General features: G+C 38.0%; 1 protein-coding gene across 2 annotated transcripts in view; it reads right to left on the bottom strand.

Annotated features, from left to right (window-relative positions):
- The window catches only part of ASAP2 (ArfGAP with SH3 domain, ankyrin repeat and PH domain 2), a 91,361-nt gene that overhangs the window by 40,524 nt on the left and 30,594 nt on the right, over window positions 1–20,243 (bottom strand). For both annotated transcript variants that reach the window (XM_065833889.2, XM_065833890.2), the window contains exons 4-7: window positions 14,074–14,148; window positions 12,702–12,751; window positions 2,280–2,409; window positions 131–216 (exon numbers count right to left, since the gene is read on the bottom strand). In XM_065833889.2, the coding sequence (XP_065689961.1) occupies window positions 131–216; window positions 2,280–2,409; window positions 12,702–12,751; window positions 14,074–14,148 (341 nt within the window). The remainder of the gene's footprint in view (window positions 1–130; window positions 217–2,279; window positions 2,410–12,701; window positions 12,752–14,073; window positions 14,149–20,243) is intronic.

The following is a 20,243-nucleotide window of genomic DNA, read 5'->3' as shown; positions in this document are numbered from 1 at the left end:
GACATCAGCAAGAACAGTTTAATCTTATTTCTATTTTGAGAAATCTAGAAAACTGTTACGATGGTGTCAATAGTTTGAAACAAAACATTGCTCCAGTTATTGTGTAGACATAAAGAAAACTACAACGTACTTGCACTGAGCATGAAAATACTTGATCAAGTTCTGAAGCAAGTCCACTCCTTTTTTAATCTTGATTTCATTGACTTTCAGCAGGTACTGTTAAACAGCAATTCACAAAAGAAAGGAATTATTACTACTACAGTATTTTAAAAATATTTTATTTTCAGTTGCAGATTCAGAAGACCTAAAAGAGAACGCATCAAACAGTGATCTCAAGGGTTAATCACACAAAAGCAATTGTCACTGCTGATTTCTGATACCCTGTGAGTACACTTCACTATGATTAGTTCAAATTGTTAAAACTACTGGCTCCTAGTGAAAGTCTGTGTTAAGGGAAGCATAAAATGGTTCATGTAGTATGTTTAGGAACCCATTCTTAAACCTAACAGCGCACCTAGGTATCTATTTCACTAGTTGTTAAATTCACTGCTAAACAGATGTCATTAAGGAAGAAAGCAGTTTACTCAAAAAAGTGAGGGATTATTTTAACCATTTTTAAAATCTGCTTTCTGAATCTATTTTTTTCTCTATCAATTCCTTATACATGGTAATTACAGTAAATTACAGTTTAGCAAGAGATTTTACAAATCTGCTGTCAAGCTAAAAGTGTAATTAATGTTCTTTCGCATTACGCACAATCAAAGTCCATTTTAAGTGACAGCGCCTCCCCTAAATGCCATAGCACAAAAGATGTCAGCCATGCAAGCAGAAGTAAGATTGACCAAATATTTACAGAAGTTCTTAACTGTCCATTCAATGATAACAATTTTTAACTCCTGCTTAGACGGTGACAACCAAGCAAGGGAGTGAATGTCTTCTTACTAATGCTGTAATGCATTGGGTTTTCCTCTACCTGCAGTACACCCTAAATATTTTAATCCCACTAAAATAAAGCAGTACCCAGGTGCCAGCTTTCAATGTTGGAGCTTTTTATGCTGGTTCATGTGACAAGAAGATTAGCCTAAATGTAGATGTGTGGAAGAACCATCTCTCTAGCTCCTGTTAATTTAAAATTGAATTCTAGGCATCTAGTATTTGGTTCACTTTCACAATTTATAGAGAACTAGCCTGTACTTATGATACAACTTCAGTATGTCCCACTTCCGAGTGACTAAAAAAACCAAAACCAAGTCCCCTTTTTTGACTATTCAGATATAAACTTCCCGAAAATCAGAAGAAATACAGGATACACTTCAGCTATTCCACATTCAAGGTAGCTTGATTCCATTTCACAGACTTCACCCTGCATTTTATTACCACTACAACTGACTAAAGTCAACTCCTCCTTTACTGTGACACAGGAAGAAATGCATCTCTTCCTGGTTCTTTATTAGGAAGGAAACAGTTGGGCAATTAGCAGGCAACATCCATATGTCTATTGAGTACTCAAATCCCTTCACCAGTTCTGAATACTTTAGTCTGATTGGCATAGGAATGTGAAGCTTTTCTAGTAAGTATCAGTGCACGCTGTTACTAAAAGTGGTATTCAGGACAACTGCTGTTAAGCTCCATTGGCATATGAGTCAAATTAGCTCTAATCATCAAACAGAAGAAACACTCATGGATTATTTATCAGTTAATGCATGGAAAGAACAAACACAGCAACTTGAATTCTCAACCTCGGAACCTGACAGGCACTTAAACGAACTGAATAAAAAATATTCACACCAGATTTAACGTACTGCAAAATCACAAAGATTTCAAAGTAGAAACATTCTGAAACATCTTGAAAGATGGTTGGATTCCATCCTTAACACTTCTTTTTCAGCACCAGCCCAGCAGCGTGCTAGACTGGAGTCTCTCCTCATAATAACGCAACAGCTGTCAGCACAGGGAACAATTCAGGGAATGATCTAGGGCTTAAAATAACTTCCAGCAAAGTAGTAGTGTAAAGGCTTATTTATTATAATCTCTTTGTGTTTAACTGAGCTTTGCATTATTTATTTATTCTACAATTTACTTGTTAAGTGAAATTAGAAAATATCTAAATTTCCTGCTAAGCTAGCAGATCAGGATAAGAAAAATGTGTTTTAGCAAATGGCGTCCACTAATAACTTGGCATTTCCCTTTAACACCACAGTTGCCATTAAACAATTGTGTTTTCCATAATTTTCCTAAAAATAATAGTAGAACAATGTGAATTTCACATTGAATCTTACCTCACACATCTGTAACTGGAAGAACCTTCTTTCTTTCTCCATCTCTTCTGCAATTTCAGCTCCACTTATTTCTGTCCGGATCATCCCATGCAGCTTAGCATGCTCTTTTTTCTCCTTCTCTATTTTTGTACTATAAGGCAAAGAATCAGTCAATGAAGTGAGAAATCCACAGCCTCTCAGGAAATCTGATTATTCAAAAAGTCTACTGACAGATGCAGCGCCAAACTCTTGCAGCTTTACGTATGACTTACTTCCAGATGACATTTCATTTGAAATTTGACAATGACTAAAGATCAGCAATGACATACAGTAGCTGAAATATAATTCTATCATTTGTTAAAATAATGTCCTGACAGCTGTTCCAAAAGAAGATACTAAATGAGAAGAAGATACTACGTTCTTGCATTGAAGAAAAAAAATCCAGAAACAAAATCATGAATTTTAATTGAAAATGCAGGGGGATGTTTAATGCCAACTGACCAAACACTGGTTAACAGAGTTCAATTCTGTCACCAGATTTATTGAGTCTTGCCTGTCATCAAATCATCTTCTATATATACAGGGTTTCCTAAGCCAAAAATCACAGTTGCCATCTCTACTTGCTACTGAGCCAGTTGGCACTGGGAACACCGGCCAGCCGGCTGCGTTGCAGACTTCAAAGTCTGCTAGACCAGCTGTCCTAATTCCCTAAAAGTTTCCATGAACATTTTCCAAGAGCTCTGAATAAAACAGGTTCTTCTGCAGAATATAAATGAATAATCAATGCCTGCCATACAGTATAACTCCCCTAAACACACTTGCATATTTTTTTACAGCTATTCTCCATATCATTCCTAAAGGCAGTAGCATAATTATACTACTCAGTTAGACAAGCCTGACGTGAAAAAAAAAGATTATTAATAAAAGAAAATACATGAAGGTGTTTACTTCTGGAGAAATACTGTTAGTTTGCCACTTGTACCATTCAGAAGCTGAAAATTCTGGAAAGAGCTTCCTGAGGAAATGCTGAACTGCTTTTGAACAGGAGGAAGCATTACACAGGAATACAGGAAGCAGGCGAGGGGAACAAATAGCACCCGCACTGTCCTACCTCCGCGTGGGCAGTCAAGTGTCTCTCAGCTCTCTCTCTGAAAAGATGACATGTCCCAATTGCTCTCTTAACCTGATGTTAACATTACCCTAACAGTGTCTGGAACAACTATGGTCTGAGGACTCCCAGTTAACAACACATTCTGAACTTACACGTCTCAAGGATGAGGAACTGCCTCCCTTACACCTCAAGCAGCAAGGGAAAATTAGAATTAATCCCATTAATCCCATCCTGTAACATTTCCACAGGGAAATATTTTGAACAGCAATTCAAAAAGCCTCCCTATGCTCTCAGTACCAGCAGGCACGGCAGAGCCAGCCAGTGCCGCGTTCCAGCAGCCAACACGGCCAGCAGCAGAGCACCCCTTCTCAGCCCATCGTGTCCCACCAGCAGTGGACCTTCAGAGGGAAGCTCCTCTCCTTTGAAATAAATATTCTGAAAGCCTTCACCTGCCTGAATAAAACCTCAATTCCAGAATGTTCTGTTTTCAATCAAAGCTAAGGCTGTACTCTTACTCACTTACTGCCAATTATGTCATTTATAGCCACAGAATACAGAGTCCAAACACAAGAATTAACCAGACATCAACTGTGAACAAGGAAGATGAACCACTAGAAAAAGATTCACAGAAAATGACAAATACACAGCACCATTCCAGCACACACGCTACGAGAGTTTACATTATATCATACTTCATAGTTCTAAAAATGTCCAACCTCAGAGCAAAGATCCAGGACGGTTTTCATTCTCTCGAATTCCACGTCAACAATTCACAAGGACAGAGAATTCACTGAAATGTGAGTCAAGTCTAATAACTATCAATTGCTATTGTTTTCTATTTTCACTATTTACAGAGAATAATACTCAAACGTAGGATGATGTAACCACCTCTAAAATTTTAAGAGTTTATTAACATGTCAAAAGGTGTCTCTAAATGCTAGTTAAACCAAACGACAACTAATACTGCCAAAGAGACAAACATTATGCACAATATTATAGCATACATTGTTTTAAGAAGTTGAATTCCTTTTAAAGAAAGAGTTGTATTTTGGTGAAAGAGACCTTTCTATTCTTTAAAGGATAAACCACAGTCTGCAGGCAAAAAGTAGTTAAACCAAGACCAAAGCCCACCTGCATCTACCAATTAATTCAGAGAAATAAGACATCCTTGAAGCTGTTTACTGGAGCTTCAGGCTCAGTGGCTTCAAAATCTTCAGAGATACTTTCCAAAAAACCACAAACCATCTCTCGGTGACAAGTACCAGAGATATATGATGGAGCATTTCACATTTCCATTTCCTTATTATTTATATTTTTAGTCTCTAACTACATTTTCAACTTTGCAATCCACGATTTAACCTGTTGTTTGGCTTCAGTAGTATGCTGTCTCCTATCTAACTGATACTACAGGGCGTTTTGTTTCTAGGGAAACAAAAAAATCACATAAAGCAGGGTTGCAGGTAAACCTGAGTGTTAAAGGTTGGCTTGGTTCCTGTCCACACACAAGGGCCAACTCACCTTCTCTCACGTGGCATTAACCAAATACTTCTGGCAAAGACAGTTCTACAATGCACCACTGTGGGACTTCCAAATATCACAGGGTATTTGGGTTTTATAGGCAGATCAGTTAAGCAAAATTCATATGAAAATTGGAAAAAGTCTACAAAAATCCTCTTGACAGAATAAGAAGGAAGCAAATGTATTGTAAAGCTGCTGTTCCTGAAGCTCATGCAGCACATATCACATACATAGATTTTGCTGACTAAGATTAGAATCTGAGCACACTTATGTCCATTTACTACACAGCTGCACATGACTAATACACAGTGAGATCAGATCTCTGTAACAGACAAGTAAAGCTGAAATACAACCGAAAAGTCGATCAGATACAAAATAAATGCTCTTGTCTGTTCAGTTTCCACTATATGACTATTTTTACAGCTCCAAATTGAAAAGCAACTGTTTTTCAATACAAATTTTGATTTGTATTTCAAATAAATCAATTTTCTCATACAGATCGTGGTACAAATAAAGTAGGCATTTTTATGTTTTTAAACTTCAAAAAGGACAGGACCTATTTTACTGTTTAACATGCCAAAGACTGGTATCTATTTTCAGCCAGCAAACAAAGGTAAACAGCTAGAACACCCTGGGTACCTGCAGCAATGAACTGGCTGGGCAGCAACTCTTTCTTCCTGCCCTTCCCCAGCCAGCAGTGAGCCAGGCTGGGTCTGGGTACTGACATGAGAAGGTGCAGAGACTGAGAACAGCACCTGGCAGACACAGACTTGAATGGGGAGCATTCTGGAAAATGGAGTGCTTCCAAGGGCTATTTTGTTTGACAAAATAACAGTATACATTTGCATTTCAAATATCCTTTCTTTGTCTAGTCTTCCTTTTCAGCCTGACTCTGCAACTTCAGCTCTGGCACCCTAGCCCTTCAGTGAAACAATCTCCAGCTTATTTTATCCTACTGTCTGTCAAGGCTGACAGTGAAGTATGACTCTTATCACCCAAGTTCTGAATGAAGAAGTCATCTTATTCCTTTGGAAATGTTGGAATGCTTTTTGCTTTCACTCATCCTGCACTTTAGGATGCAGATTAACTCAAAATAGATTCATTCAATGACCTGTAGATTCATTCAAACATTTTCCATTTAATTTGCAGGTAATCTCTTTCAAAATAAAAATACTTAATATGGAATCTCAGGCTCAAAGCAATATATTGTGGATGTTGTTTACCTGGACTTCAGTAAAGCTTTTGACACTGTTTCCCACAGCATTCTCCTGGAGAAACTGGCTCCTTGTGGCTTGGATGGGTGAACTCTTTGCTGGGTAAAGAACTGGCTGGAGGGCCAAGCCCAAAGAGTTGTGGTGAGTGGAGTCAAATCCAGCTGGTGGTCGGTCACAAATGGTGTTCCTCAGGGCTCAGCATTGGGGACAGTTCCGTTTAATCTCTTTATCAATGATCTGGACAAGGGGATTGAGTGCACCCTTAGTAAGTTTGCAGATGACGCCAAGCTGGGTGGGAGTGTTGATCTGCTGGAGGGAAGGAAGGTCATACAGAGGGATCTCAACAGGCTGGACTGTTGGGCTGAGGCCAATTGTATGAGGTTCAACAAGGCCAAGTGCCAGATCCTGCACTTAGGTCACAACAACCCCAGGCAGCACTACAGGTTCGGGGAAGAGTGGCTGGAAAGCTACCTGGCAGAAAGGGATCTGGGGGTGTTGATTGACAGCCAGCTGAACATAAGCCAGCAGTGTGCCCAGGTGGCCAAGAAGGCCAACAGCATCCTGGCTTGTATCAGGAATAGTGTGGCCAGCAGGATTAGGGAGGTGATCATCCCCCTGTACTTGGCACTGGTGAGGCCGCACCTCGAATCCCGTGTTCAGTTTTGGCCCCTCACAACAAGAAAGACATCGAGGTGCTGGAGAAAGTGAAGACGAGGCGATGAAGTTGGAGCACAAGTCTGATGAGAAGTGGCTGAGAGAACTGGGGCTGTTTAGCGGGGAGAAAAAGGAGGCTGAGGGGAGGATTATCAAGCATTGGAACAAACTATCCAGGGATGTGGAAGTGGTTTAATCACCATCCCTGGAGGTGTTTAAAAGACCTGTTGATGTGGTGCTTAGGGACATGGTTTAGTGGTGGGCTTGGCAGCGTTAGATTAAAGGTTGGACTCGATGATCTGAAGGGTCTTTTCCAACATAAATGATTCCATGATTCTATACTGTGATTCTATATTAAAGCTGTCTTGTTTAGCACTTTCATTCTATGCCACTTTTTCTAAAATGTGACTTCCACTTTGTCTTATGTACATGCTTTAAAAGGAAACATGGCAAAAATATCTACGACCTATGAATATCAATGATCTACTTAGTCAAGTTAGAGCTCTGAAGAAGTAATTTGAGAAAAGCCTGCAGAATTTTCAGATAATTTTTTAAGTTTTCTTTTTAAAAAAGAGTTCACCAAACTGGACACAGAATCAGTTAATCAAATAGCTATGCATATACCTTTGCAGAAGACTGTAATAAGAATTTGTTCACTCTTCCATTGACTTCAAATGGTTCAGAAACAAATAATTAATGATAGAGTTATATCTTGGTATGAGCGCTTGTGTTTCTGCACAGTAACATAAAGTACCTCAGCCTACTGCTTTGATTTTATAATTCCATCAGCACATTCAAACAACTTGTTCTCCTCACTCAGTTGTGCATAATAGACCTCATACCCAGCTTTTAAAAGAATAGCAAAGGAGGAGAGGGAGGCAGCCTTCCCAGGAAAAGCTTGTTAGTTTTCATTAGCATTTATGTTCCGTAGCATTAGCGCAACACTTATTAGCTGAGAACTTCTGAAGATAACATATATTTACAGGCCTAAAAATAAGGCACTTTGATTTAAAAAATTAACATTTCTTTTCAGGAAAGACGGGTTTATGTCTGGAATACAGACACTACTGTTCAGCTAAAAAATGAGTAAATAATATGCTTCAGTAAGTTTAAGCTTCTATTTCCTGTGCAAAATTGACAGAATGTCTTTACCTCAAAATCCACCACAACAGGACCTATTAAACTGAAGAATGTGGGTGAAATCTGGCTCGCTGCCCTGTTGAATACAGTCTGCCTGCTGGGAGAATGAGCAGTTTGTATGACATGTGTACTCCTTCCCCATATGCTCCCCCGGCGCCTCTGCCATTAGTGTTTAAGTACAGGGGGAAAAGCGATCACCTCATAATAAGAACAACCCAGTCTGCACCAGTTCTACCCAAAGGACACAGACAGACCAGTCCCACTGCGGTGCTGCAGTGCCAGGCAGCACCGCCCAGCTCGTGTACGGGAAACAAGGATGGAACTGAGGTCCTCAGAGAAATGCACTACTTTTAACAACTCTAAAGCTTTAAAAATCTTTGTAGCTTCAACTGAAGCATGTTAATGACTCGTGGTGAGAAAAGATGAATTATTGATGAATGTCACCTCAGGATGCTCTCAATTTTTGACTGAGGTAGGCTGGCATAAAGCTATGGGTTACTTGCTCCTCTTACTCTCTTATTCGAGAACAGGGTGAAGAAGTTGCATACAATCAATATTGATGGGTGATGATCCAAGAGAATAAAAATGGGTCTTAACATCACTCTCCCAAACAAGACTAGGCACATCAAAATTTTTAACTGAATTTCTTTTCAAATAGGTCACACTTGGGTATATTAGCAGCTGGTATGTAATCACAAAGGTGCGAGTAAGAGAGATGAGATACTGAGGCAAATAAGCTCCAATGCTTCCTTACAAAGACCGCCTACAGAGACAGAAATCAGGATGAAGACACTCACTTCTCCACAGACTACAAAAATACCACTCTGATATCTGGCACTTAGCTTCACAGGTCTGTACTTGTGACTAGGAAATGCAGATGAATGGTGTGATTCTAAGCATCTGATACAGAGGGATATGCAGACAAAGAGCAGAATAAAAAGAGATACTCACATATTTGAGGAAATAGCACAGGAAAAGATAGCTAACTAAGCGTAAACCTAGGAGTGGTTTTAGGCACAGTCCAAACAAGCACTCACTTAAGGTAACAGATTGCAGAAGGCTGAGCAAACCTCTGTATATCAACACCTACATCCATCATCCCCTTTTGGCAACGCAGACTGTAGGTGAGACTGAGGTTACCTCTCCCAGACCCTTTGCCCTTTGTTAAGGTAGACACTGTGAAGATATCACAACAAAGAAATTCAATTTGCAATTAAGAGTCCTTAGATGACTCTGCATCCACACGCTGCTACAGATGACCAACATGCACAGCTAAAAGAAGTTCAGATGCATTTGGGACAGACACAGAATAAAACCAGTTATTATCTCAAGATATCTCAGTGGCATACTTAACAGCAACCCAGAAAAACCTCACTGTTTTCCTGTGTCCAAAATTTAGTAGATGGTAAAGTCGACCTGAACAGATTCAGGCTCAAATGAATATTCTCACCCTAGCTTAAAAATCACATCTAAACTTCCCATCTCTGATTTGTAAAGACCAACGCTGAACAGTGACAGCTGGTAACACCTCAACTGATCTGGGAACCCATCTTATAGACAACGGGGGCTGAAAAATCCCACAGTCCTACTTGCAGGGGTGGAGGTATTGGGGGAGCTCCAGCCTGACAGAACTATGGACAACTGGTCTGCTCCTTCATAAAAGTGACGCAGTTTGCTATGAAAAACAATAATCCCTGACTGGCAAACTTAAGCCACAATAAGTAATTTCTGGTGTTGTAAAACAACCACACACATAAAAAGCACCCCTTGTTTTAAAGAATTTTCCTGTACATAGAATTCCCAGGCTCCCTATCCCAAGCCTCAAGCAGATGATCCTTTGGTCTTGATCAAAGTGAAGGAGTCCAACAAGTTAGACTAAGAGCTTTAAACTCTAGAATACTGATGTGAAGCTTTCATCTAACCGCTTAAAAAAGAAGAAAACTAGAGTGTGTAGCAACTGTACCAGCCCACCACTTGGAAATATCAGAGAAAATGGTAATAGATCTGAAAGAATTTCTTGATGAACATGTGCTACCTTCAGTTTTTGCATGTTGAATAACCTGACACGTAAATGGCTCAGAAGTAAGCATTGTCAAGGAGCTGTGCTTCATTTGTGAAAAAAATCTTGCAGAAACTACAGAGATAACACGTGAAGAGGTTATCTCCCTACACTAGAAAAAAATAACCTGTTTCTGCTTCAGATCAAAAACCAAGTATCTTGTTTGAAAGCAAAGCCATAAGGTAGGCTTTCTAATGGACTGTTGCTTAAAAGGAAAAGCCAATCTCATGGTATCATACAAGCAATCCCACAGGTAGAAAACACACACGTCAACATCACATTTTCAGGTCCTAAATGAAATAATATACACAACAACATTCCCAGGTATCTACTGCTCTTACCTCAGAATTGCCAAATATACAGATTCAAATATATCTTCTACGCACATTTTTACTACTCAAATACTTAACTAAGTTTAAAAACAAACGGAAATATTTCTGGAGTACCCAACACTGAAACAGACAACCTGCTCTGACCAAACTGAGGATCAAAGTACAAATCTTTACATCATTGCAACATATTCATCCTGGCGAATATTCTATCAGAAATTCTAGAAGCATCAGAGCTCTTGGTCCAGTAGTTACAGTGTTCTTGCTGTATGTTCCAGCAGAGTGCAGAATGTATTTTAAATTCTGCACACAAACTTTGTCGGCTGTCAGTATGAATAAGTTATGCATAAGTAAACAAGCTTTCAGATCCAGCAATCAAGTACAGGTAGAGAATAGCAGACTAAATTACTGGGCTGTTTTTTATGGCCTGTCCTCAGAGATCAACTGCTGCCATGTGCAATGGTTAGAAATCTTAATTACTTCAACAGCCAGCAACTGGCACAGCACAAAGTGAGACTGTTCACTGGTATTAAGAACATGAAACACCGGAGCCATCGCAACCTTCCAAGAATTCTGATTGTCAAACTGGAGGTTTATCTTAACATTTCAGAAAGTCTAGTTACCAAAATGCAGCTCTAGCTAGGCAGTTTCAAAAAACAAAAGCCACTCAGGTCTTCCTCACAAACAGCCTAAAAAGCAATACATTAGCCCGTTTTCATTTATATTCGCAAAAAGAATAATGAGGCTTAGCTAACTTGCTAAACTTGTTGCTTTTTTGAGCAAGCCACCTACAGGAATCATTTCTGAAGACTCTCTGCACACAGCTTCAGATGGGCCAACTCAGTGGACACTACAGAATCCCTACACCTTTGTGCAATTAAAAAAATGAAAAAAATTGTTGCTAGTTTCTCAGCCAACATAGGTAGCTGGGGATCTGCAAGCTATTTATGCTAAAAAGCATCATAGTATGTGATTCTTTGGGACTTGCATCAGCAGGGTCCAATACACGGCACTCAATCTCAGAAGACCAAAAATGCTGGATATGTGACATGAAACTCAACCAATTGTGACAACCCAGGTAATACTGGAGTAAAGAATAAAACTCACTATGAAATTGTAATTTATCAGCTGTGCTGATAAAATTTACCCTGTTAACCCAGGAAATAACCATTCCTGCTGTAGGGCACTAAACCACTTGAAGATTTAAGAAGTACCAAGATCGATGATGTTTGATTCTAGGTGCTGAGTTTTGTTGACTCATTTGATTTATTTAGCTCGACACAAAACTGTTATGAAAACTAATTTTATAGCTCTTTATACTTCACATCAGGCACCTTCAAACAAGTGGCTTATAGTAAATTGGGCTGAACATATAACATGAGTCACAGTTGACAAGACTCATATAGGTGTTCAGCCATTCCCAGCGCACAAGACACGTGTTGAGAGCATCCAACCTTGACATGAAATGCAGAAAATTTCCATATCTTTAAACCCACCACGCTAACTAAATCTGGTTTACTAAGGCTACTGGATTGATCCAGAACCATGGGCAGTTTTGGAACGGTGGTAGCAAACTCACACCCTCAGCAGCCTTAGCAGCTTGTTGTGCCAAAGGTTCAGCATCAAACAAGGTTTTCCTGCTGGGCATCATCTCATAAGATGCACCAGAGCCAGAGACATGACAGAGTCATGACAAGGGTTGTAGGCTAACAAATCCAGAACTAAATTTTGACTTGCATATTCTTGATATATTTTGTTAAGACATTTGAAAACACTCAGGCATGAAGTATATAATTTCTTCTGTGCTCTTCTGACTAAAGAAACTTGCTAATTATAGTGAATCAGTCACTGATGAGGAGAAGAAAACAACAACAACAAATACTTAAAAGGACATCAAGTACAATTATGTTGCTGCACTTTTGATAGTTAAGGATGAAAGCACAGGGTGGCTAACTTTTCCTTTTGTATAATAGTGTCCTCCAAAAGAAGAGGAAGGCAGGAAAGTGGACTTTAATGTGGCAGTAATATGGATCCTATTAAAAATCTTAAAAAATTATTTCCCAATTAAAGTAAAACCTTCTTATTCGGAATGGAAGAATATACAGTGGATAAATGTGCACTGTGCTTGTTACTTTGAATTCATTAAGCAAAGAGGTCTACTGCAGACACTAACTGTCATGGCACCATACACACAAAAACCAATTTGTTCATTTAATAAGTTGTATATTACAGAATTTGAAATGATTGTGTCCATGCACTTGTGCTTTCACACAGGTCCAGGTTTTAAAGAACAACAACAACAACAACAAAAGCTCAGCTTCTCAGCTAGAACTCTGTCTGGGACCTTAACATTAAATAATGACTTTTACAGATTTCAGTTATACTTCCCTTTTAAATGAAAATTTAAACGATACATACACTTTTGTTTCATAGTCCTTCCAAGCTTTATCAAAGGGTTTTTTCAGATCCTGTCAAGAGAAAAAAAAATACAGTTACATTGTTTACATGGAAAATACTGTGGATCTAATGATGAGGACGCACCTTGGCCATCTGCGGCACCTACTAGAATAGGGGACTCTCCTCTTTCTTCAACAGTTCACCTAAGGATTGTGTAGAAGCAATCTTGCACACAGGAAAAACAAGCTTGTACACAAAATTAGCACAGTCATGTTTTTAAAAGCATTTCAAGGATGCTTTTTACAGCTCCATTTTACTCCTTAAAAGATATAACCACATGTCATCCCAAGAGCCCACTATGCAATTAATCAGCTGTTTTCTCATCATTCCAGCTCTGGCTCCACTGGAGAGAGGCACCTGTCCTGAAGCTGTGAGTTCTGGAGTTCAGAAATCAGCCAACTCCAAAATAATACCATTAACTATGAGATGCTGGAAAAACTTCGCAACTACAGATTAGGAACTAATTTCTACATTTCTGCTAATTATCTCAACAATTATAAAATTAAAACAGCATTTGATGAGTTTCTTAAGTCAGGAACATGGGGCAACACTGTATTGTAATAAATGTACCTATTCTGATATAGAAAAAGAAAAGAACAATAGGAGTTAAATATGGCAAGCAAGGAACACAAAGATAATAAGCCTATCATACTAATAATCTCTTCATCCTCCAGTAATTTACGGAGACCATATTTAGTCTGTGTACATTTTCCTTCCTTCAGTGTCCTAGAACAATAGCTGCCAGTCGCTTTCTGTTTATTCAGTAGTAAACGAAGCACAAGCCAAGTAAGTTTGTTGGCTACAGGCTTTGAAATTTATTATAAACATACCATCATTTGAGTCTTAAGTTGTTATTACTTCAAAGAGGAAATATCCTCAGGGTACAAATACATTTCAGCTTTGTTAAGAAAAACCTTACGTTCATGCAGTCTGATAGATCTTTCTTAATAATCCATACAGTTCCAGCTAATTTTAGAATGCTAAATAGATATATTAAAAATAATCCTTTTAAAGAAAGTACTATCCTCTCTCTCCTAAATAAATATTGCTACATTAATAATTCTTACACCTCTTTAACTGTTGATCTTCTATACCTCAGGGCTATTTTTAAAGCTTCTCAAATGTTGTTTTGTATACACAGTCAAGAGCACTCTGTATGTGAAACCACAAACAGAAGGGATGACCCAATTAACAACAAAAAAATTCTCTTGTTTATTAAGCGAACACATTACTTCAGTATCCCATGCTTCCCATCAGATAAGATTAATACATTAGCTAACTGTATTAATTACACCAACGATAATTATATATATAAATAAGAAGATAAACATACCCCTTTTACCCCTTTCAGATCTCCCTTCAGCAAACTGTCCAGTGGGAAAGTGATTATGTTGTTCATATTCTGAATCTATAACAAGAAAATTACAATGAAACATTCAATATATTTTAAAGCCGAACGTACATTCTTTCAATTCACACATTCCAGAAAGTTTCACAAGGAAATCTTATATATTATTTTCCTAACACTGCTTCATGAAGATTTTTATCAGTACGGCCAGTAATCAAAGATGGAGGCAACATGAGTTAATTAAGCTGACTCTGGAAACACTTTCACGCAAGACAGCAGGAAACCTGCTGAATTACAGCTGGTGATAAATATCTCATCCAACAGTTAATGCAAAATGGGACCATTAATTTGACATTGTCTGATTTTAGTGTTTAAAGCCTATGAAAACAATTATTACGATTTTCCAGCATTTATATATTTTAAGTTCATCTGCGTATTTTAAATTAACCTTGTTCATTCTCCAGGCTTCAGACCTATACCATAAAACACATCTGCTGTTCTCGCAAATACACGGCATCTTATTCCGACAGCAGTTTTAAAGACAAAGAACACTGGCCTGTAAAAAAGCCAATATTTTCCATGTATTCTTAAGAAGTAATAAATCTGCCTTTTTAATCTCATACAGACTGTGAAATAAGGATTTTTATGAGGTCTTGAGTATGCAAGTAATTCAACAGTAAACAAATAATCCAAGAAGGAAATAAAAAAATCAAATTAAGACAACAGTAAAATAATCATGGTTCTAGATAAAGTATCTGTATGCTAATATTTTGATAAGGAAAAAGACTGAAAGATGGTAGGAATAAGACAATAAGTAGTATATACCAGGAAAAGAAAGACTTCATGGTCAATCCTTTATGGTTCAGGGAAAACACTCGAGGTATGGGCCATATGGGCCATGATGTCTAGGTAGAGCGTTTAAACAGTAACAACTCAAATGGATTGCAAAGAGAAAAACCGGATATTTTAAAACCACACAGTGGAAAAAAAAATCAGAATAATTTTTACAGCAATGTGGCAAAGGTTGCCTTAGGATGGATTTCTTTTTTTGATGTTATTGTTAGCTGTCCTTCTAAAATATTATTTTTTTTCAAGAAGCATTGAAATACATATGCAAATTCTATGAAGATGAATTTCAGATGTTCAAAGTACAGAAAGAACTTTGCATCATGTAGCCACAAATGCTTCTGTTTCTTCAGACACAACGTCACAGACATCAAAGTCCATTTTACCGTAATCCATTCAGAAAAGAAAGGACACTAACAGGAACTTCAGGAAAAAAATATTTCCCACTGTGATGCTTCAGCTTCCCCAAAATGGAAAAACACAGAACATTATTACCCTTGGTGGCCTCACTAGCACGGGCTCCAGGGTCCCATCCCCAGTGGCACCCAACAGCTGCTACAAATAAAACCAACAAAGCCCCCTGCCCCCACCCTCCCCTTTCAAAAATGCTACCTTAATGTATGGGCTTGAAATTTCAGCCAGCAATCAAAGAGAAAGTGAACATAAATCAATTTTAAAGCTTAAACAGATTGCCTGGGACATGGGAAGGTTGAAGAAACACAGAAAATGTCATCTTTTAAACTCTTAGTACAGATCACATTTCCCCTCATCCACCCTACTCTTCCTCCTCAAAAAGCTGCAGGGCTCAACCACAGCCCTTCAGAAGCAACAAGTCAAATTTCAGCTGTGTTTGTTTTTAAAGTAATTCCTATAAAAATGGAATAAGCAACATCTACACATTTAGCTGGCAGTGCTGGAAACCATCCACCTTTTAACTTCTCAGCAGTACTACAACACCTGCGTATCAACATAACCATGCTCAAAGTTAATAAAATTATACGTTGTAGATATAGGAAACAAGTGAAAAGGTTTAGATCACACAAAACTTATGTAAAAAAAAATAAAAACTTCTAGAAAAAGACAGATGGAACACATACATCTATGGACAGACACATCCAGAAAGGCTCTCCAGGTGGAGAAGCAGACCTAAGATCTCAGCCTATGCCAAGTTTTCTGCTTTGTTACTCCACTTTATTAGTATGATGCAGTCAAAAGATCTAATCTAAGGATCGATACTTTCATAGCCTCCATTTAATTATTCTTCAAATCCAGAAAATAGGCACAATGCAAAAATAAAGTATTTCCCAACAACAGACTCAAGGCAACTGCTTTTTCCTTAAGTCAGAAAAGAAAAAATGTCGAACCCTCAAGTACCATCCCAGACATATTAATGTAAATATCAATCAGCCTCCAAAACAGTTCTGGGTGTTTCCCAGAATTTCAAGTCATTGGGCCTTTTTAAAAGTTTGGACAATGTTTGTCTCTTCAAATTAATTCCTTCTGTGTGCTGCCATCTGCATATTACTATCAGTCTATTGTATTCACTATGCTCCTGTTCTATTTGTAACAAATTTAAACATACATAATGCATGAACTTGTCATTATTAACCTAGTTAGACAAATCATACTTGCTCATATTTACAAACCAGCAAGCAATATACAGAAAAAGATCGTACATGTTTTTCCGCTTTCTTGAGAAGCTGAACTATCTAAAAATACAGACCCATTTTTGGCATGCAGAGAAGCATTAATATGCTGCAGTTCCTACTTTGTGTGTATACAGGCACCTAAAATGTATATATTAATAACTGTCTCATTTAGACTATTTTATGTTTTAAAAAATTCTTTTAAAAGTGACATGCACAAACTTGCAGGAAAGCTTCACAGTAATTGAATTCATCCTGTGTCAGAGGAGCACTAGCAAGTTTCATTTGTTTTTAAAAAAAGAAAGAAAAAAAAACAACAGTTGACCTGGTTTCCACTTCCAACACTGCTGCTTTGGCAGACTTGCACTTTTCCTCTGACAGGTTCCAACAAGATAAGATGACAGAGGCAGGCTAATAAATTAAAACTTTCGAAGTGGGAGAAGCCTCAGAGAAGAGGAAGAAGAAATGGCAGGAGGGAGAACACAAACATCAACAAACATGCAGCTGCAAGAAGCAATGGCAGAGACAAGGGGCAAGCCAACATTTGTGAAGGGGAAAGAAGATTTTCAAGTAGTTTAAGAGCCTATGGCTAAACACTGAAGTTCTTCATTTGCCAGTCCTCCTGTTTGTTTTGATTAGTCTTTCTCAGAACAGCTTTGGATACTGGTGCCTGCAATACTTTAATAGGTTTTGTTGTTTCCTAAATACAAGCAAAAAAAAAGTTTTCTTAGCATGCAGATAAACAGAGTGGACCTTAAAACATTTGTTACTTAAACTAAAATTCAAGCAGTTGAACAGTGTATGATATGGCTCCTATTGCCATTACCAAATTCTAGATGTAGTCCATGTGGGAAGCTGTGGGCTTCTCGACCGCCAATGAGCTCGGCTGTGCGCAAGTGACAGCAGCACTGCCTGCTGACAAATCAGTGTTTAAGTTATTTTCATTTTTTTATGGCAAGTACTATTGGATTGAATACTTTCCAAAAGTTTTCCCAGTGATGTGAGCTTCAGCAGAGCAATCAACACAGCAGGGAGCAAGTGGAAATCAGAACATCCGCTGTAGATGAGATGTTTGTTTGTCTCAACTTGGAGCTTTTAGCATCTAACCCCAAGGCTTCAGAAAATCACGTGACAAAGATTTGTAGCACAAACTTTCATCCCTCCCTCTGGCACACAAGGACAAGCGCTGCCATTCCGCTGCCCTTACCCCCTGCCCAGTGGGGTGTCTCAGCAGCCGAGGTGGGACACGAGCCACCACCCTTGTGGGAAAAGCAACTCCAGCAAAGCAGCAGCTGAACACTATGAAGTGCCCAGAAAAAGCCTTCACCCCAGGTATCGGGTGTTGCCACCACGTCCTGTTCAGAAACGGCCCCTGGACCACCCCTGCTACACAAACTACAGGCCGGGAACCTCTCTGTTACGAAGTGCAAGCACAAAATGACAGGAAATACATTTTTAAGGGTATTTTTAAAAGCATAAAGCACAGAATTTTAAAAGCATAGGAAGAAAGAGACTTGAGGTTATTCCAGCCCATCTTCCTTGCCAGAGGAGGAGAATTCCCAATTGTACATTTTCTAATCTAGGTTAAATACCTGAGTGGTTAGCTTCTCCCACTTTCTCTGGGACAATTCATCTAATATTTTTCACAGTGAGATCCCATTTATATGCAAATTATCATTTTCCTCTTCCACAATCACATAGTTATTTGTGAGCCAAACCGTGCACTTCCAATTCTTGCAAGCTTCCTTCACAGAACAATTTATTCAAACCCTGACCATTTCTTGTTACCGTCCTCTGAATTTCTTCCAGCTGGATCAATATCTTTTGGCAAAGAAATAAAGATAAGATTCCAGGTGGAGCTGAACCCATACCACTAAGGAGAAATTATTACATCTTGGTTTATTTCTTCACATGTGTAAATCAAAAAGTACTCTCACTTTTTTTTTTTCTCTCACCATTAAACCAACCTCTCCTGAAGTGTACCAGTGAAAATCTGAAACAAGACAACTTAAATCATTAAGTTTCATATATAACACTCCAACCTCAAATATGTATGTCTGTAGCTTTTTCATGCACTTAACTGATTCCTTCTAAACAAAATATGCTTGTGAAGGTTCAAGCATCAAACATTTTTTTAAAACCTTAGTTTGACCTACTATCCCAGAAATAAAATTCTTAAGTTTATGTATATATGTATATAATAATTTAAAGTTTATTATATATGTGTGTTTATTATATATCGTACAGAAAAGCTATTTCCTTCAGTTTTGTTATTTGTTACCTTTTACATTTAAGTAAATCTCCTTCTTACATTTAAAAGATGAAGTAAAACAGAAGCATACAGTCAGAAAAATATTATCATTGTTCTTCCATTTTTCCTGGCTAAAAAATCTAAGGATTATTAATAGAAAAACTTCTCACACAGAGTCTCTTCCTCCCAGTTACCTTCCACAGAGTGGAAACATCAGATTCCAGCATGTTTCATGAGCTTTAAATTTAAATAAACTAAAAAGAAAGTGCAAAGAGTATGTAGAACAACAAATACAGAAAATGGAATTTGTTAAATAGCTACTTCATCTTCACAGATCAAATCCCTTTTGAAGGAGCGCTGACAAAGATGACAGGCAACGACAGATTTTATTTCTTTTTGGCTTAACGGTCTAAGGATAGGATTAAAAGGAAAAAATATTTGGAGTGCAAACACGTTGAAATCAGCCTTTCCTTGTCCTAACATTGTTCATATTAATACTCACATCTTCATAACTTGGCATTAAATTTATTGTGAAGACAGAGTAATTAACACTGTAAGTGACATACAGAACTAACCCACCTGGGCACTGTGGGTGCCACCATTCTGCCAGGAATTAGCACCAAGATTACCATCAAGAAGCAACACTGTACATGCCGCAAAAGGTACCATGTTACCTCTGAAAAACCCTCTAGAGTTTTTTGATAATTCACTAGCCAAAAACCCCACATTGATTCATCAATCTCCTTAAAAATATTTCTAATCCAAAAGAAGCTGAATGAAAAATTGTAGCTTGGTGTTGGAGCTATAGCAAGAGAAAAAAATACTCCCAGTGTATCATAAGCTGATCAAAACAATGTGTTAGAAAGGCTAAAGTTAAATTATGAGACGCTGATATACAGAAAATATCAATTTACTCCTCCTAAAGGTGTTCTAGAATTCACTTCAAATGTGAAGAATCAAAATTCTTCAAAGATTTTTTGAGATCTATGCACTATTTAGAAGTGCACACATAAAAAAGCGTAGCAAAACATGTCTAAAACCCCAAGACTTGAACTTTAACTTGAATAGTTTACAATTGAATAATTGGATTCCAAGGAAAAAAGCTTCAGATGTTAATGAAATATTTTAAAACACTGATGCCTTTATAAGTCCACAAAAACATCAGTGTGTTATTGGAAACCTTTAAAAACATTAGAGAAAACAGATGCTGAAGTAGAAAAATTCTATAATAGCTTTCCTTTACCTTGCTAAAGACAAGTTTAAAGAAAATCATTTTGCAGAAACACTTGTGAGCTACAGCTCTAAATGCCACCCAGGCCAAGAGCTGACAGAACACATCAGCTTCTAGAAACAAAAGCAAAATATATGACAAAGGAAAACTTGACAGTAGCCCTAAAGCTTTGCCAGTGTTA

This window comes from Patagioenas fasciata, chromosome 3 (genome assembly GCF_037038585.1).
Source record: "Patagioenas fasciata isolate bPatFas1 chromosome 3, bPatFas1.hap1, whole genome shotgun sequence".
NCBI classification, from domain to species: domain Eukaryota; kingdom Metazoa; phylum Chordata; class Aves; order Columbiformes; family Columbidae; genus Patagioenas; species Patagioenas fasciata.
The sequence above is the reverse complement of the archived record's forward strand: the minus strand, read 5'-3'. Positions and strand labels throughout refer to the sequence as shown.